Here is a 1,543-nt window from a genome sequence, read left to right on the forward strand (position 1 = left end):
GCGAGCTGTCGAAAGATAAAGCTCATCTCCAGGAGCAGCTGCAGAGCCTGGAAGAGGACTCACAGGCACTGTCTTTGGTAAAATGCGAGCTGGAAAACCAGGTTGGACAACTGAGTAAGGAAAAAGAATCACTTATCAGGGAAGCTGAAAGCCTGCAGGCCAAGCTGAGTGAATTGGAGCAGGAGAAGCAGAACATCGCCAGGGCCTTGGAGTCCACTCTCTTGGAGAAAGGCGAGTTTGTGGGGAGGCTGAGCTCCACACAGGAGGAAGCGCATCAGCTGAGAAGAAGCATTGAGAAACTGAGAGTCCGCATCGAGGCTGATGAGAAGCAGCAGATCCAGGTCACAGAGAAACTGAAAGAAAGCGAACGCGAGAAAGACTCGCTGAAGGATAAAGTTGAGAACCTTGAAAGGGAATTGCAGATGGCAGAGGAAAACCAAGAGCTGGTGATTCTTGATGCCGAGAATGCCAAAGCAGAGGTAGAGACCCTGAAAGTACAAATAGAAGAGATGGCCGGAAGCCTGAAACTTTTAGAATTAGACCTTGTCACGGTGAGATCTGAAAAAGAAAATCTGACGAAGCAACTGCAGGACACACAAGGTCAAGTGTCGGAGCTAGACATGTTGCTCTCATCCTGTAAGAGTCTATTGGAAGAAAAGGAGCAAGCGAAAATACAGGTGGAAGAAGAATCTAAAGCGGCAGTGGTGATGCTTCAGATGCAGTTGAGAGAACTAAATGAGGAAGTGGCAGCCTTGTGTCACGACCAAGACGGCTGGAAGGCCGGAGGACAGAGTCGTGACCCAGCGGTGGAGGAAGTGCATCAGCTGAGGCACAGCATCAAGAAGCTGAAAGTCCACATAGAAGCTGATGAAAAGCAGCAGCTCCATGTTTTAGAACAACTGAAGGAAAGCGAGTGCCGTGCAGATGTGCTGAAGGGTAAAGTTGAGAACCTTGAAAGAGAACTAGAGATATCAGGGAAAAACCAAGAGCACGCGGTTCTCCAGGCTGAGAATTCCAAGGTGGAGGTAGAGAACCTGAAAGCAAAAACCAGAGAGATGGCCCAGAACCTGAGAGATCTGGAATTAGACCTTGTTCATATAAGGTCCGAGAAAGAAAGTCTGACACAAGAATTACAAAAAGAGCAAGAGCGAGTATCTGAACTAGGAATACTAAAGTCTTCCTTTGAAAGTCTTGTGCAAGAAAAAGAGCAAGAACAAGTACGGATGAAAGAAGAATCTAAAATCGCGGTGGAGATGCTTCAAACACAAGTAAAAGAGCTCAGTGAGGAAGTGGCAGCTCTGTATAGTGACCAAGAGACCTGTAAGGCCAAAGAACAGAATCTCAGTAGTCAACTAGGTTATCTTGAACGTGAAAAGACTCAGTTGCTAGAAGGCCTTGATGAGGCCAAAAATGATTATATTATCTTGCAGTCTTCTGTGAATGGCCTCATTCAAGAAGTACAAGATGGCAAAGTGAAACTAGAGAGGAAGGAAGAAGAAATCAGCAGACTGAAACATCAAATCCAGGACCAGGAGCAGCTCCT

General features: G+C 46.6%; 1 protein-coding gene across 1 annotated transcript in view; it reads left to right on the forward strand.

Annotated features, from left to right (window-relative positions):
• The window catches only part of LOC103584152 (centromere protein F-like), a gene marked incomplete at both ends in the record, with an annotated part of 3,077 nt that extends 1,540 nt beyond the window's left edge, over positions 1 to 1,537 (forward strand). The window contains one exon of the mRNA XM_008565261.1: positions 1 to 1,537. Coding sequence (XP_008563483.1) covers positions 1 to 1,537 — 1,537 coding nt within the window.
• Positions 1,538 to 1,543: the final 6 nt, after the last annotated feature.

The sequence above is a fragment of the Galeopterus variegatus genome, unplaced genomic scaffold, assembly GCF_000696425.1.
Source record: "Galeopterus variegatus unplaced genomic scaffold, G_variegatus-3.0.2 Scaffold45722, whole genome shotgun sequence".
In the NCBI taxonomy this organism is placed as follows: Eukaryota; Metazoa; Chordata; class Mammalia; order Dermoptera; family Cynocephalidae; genus Galeopterus; species Galeopterus variegatus.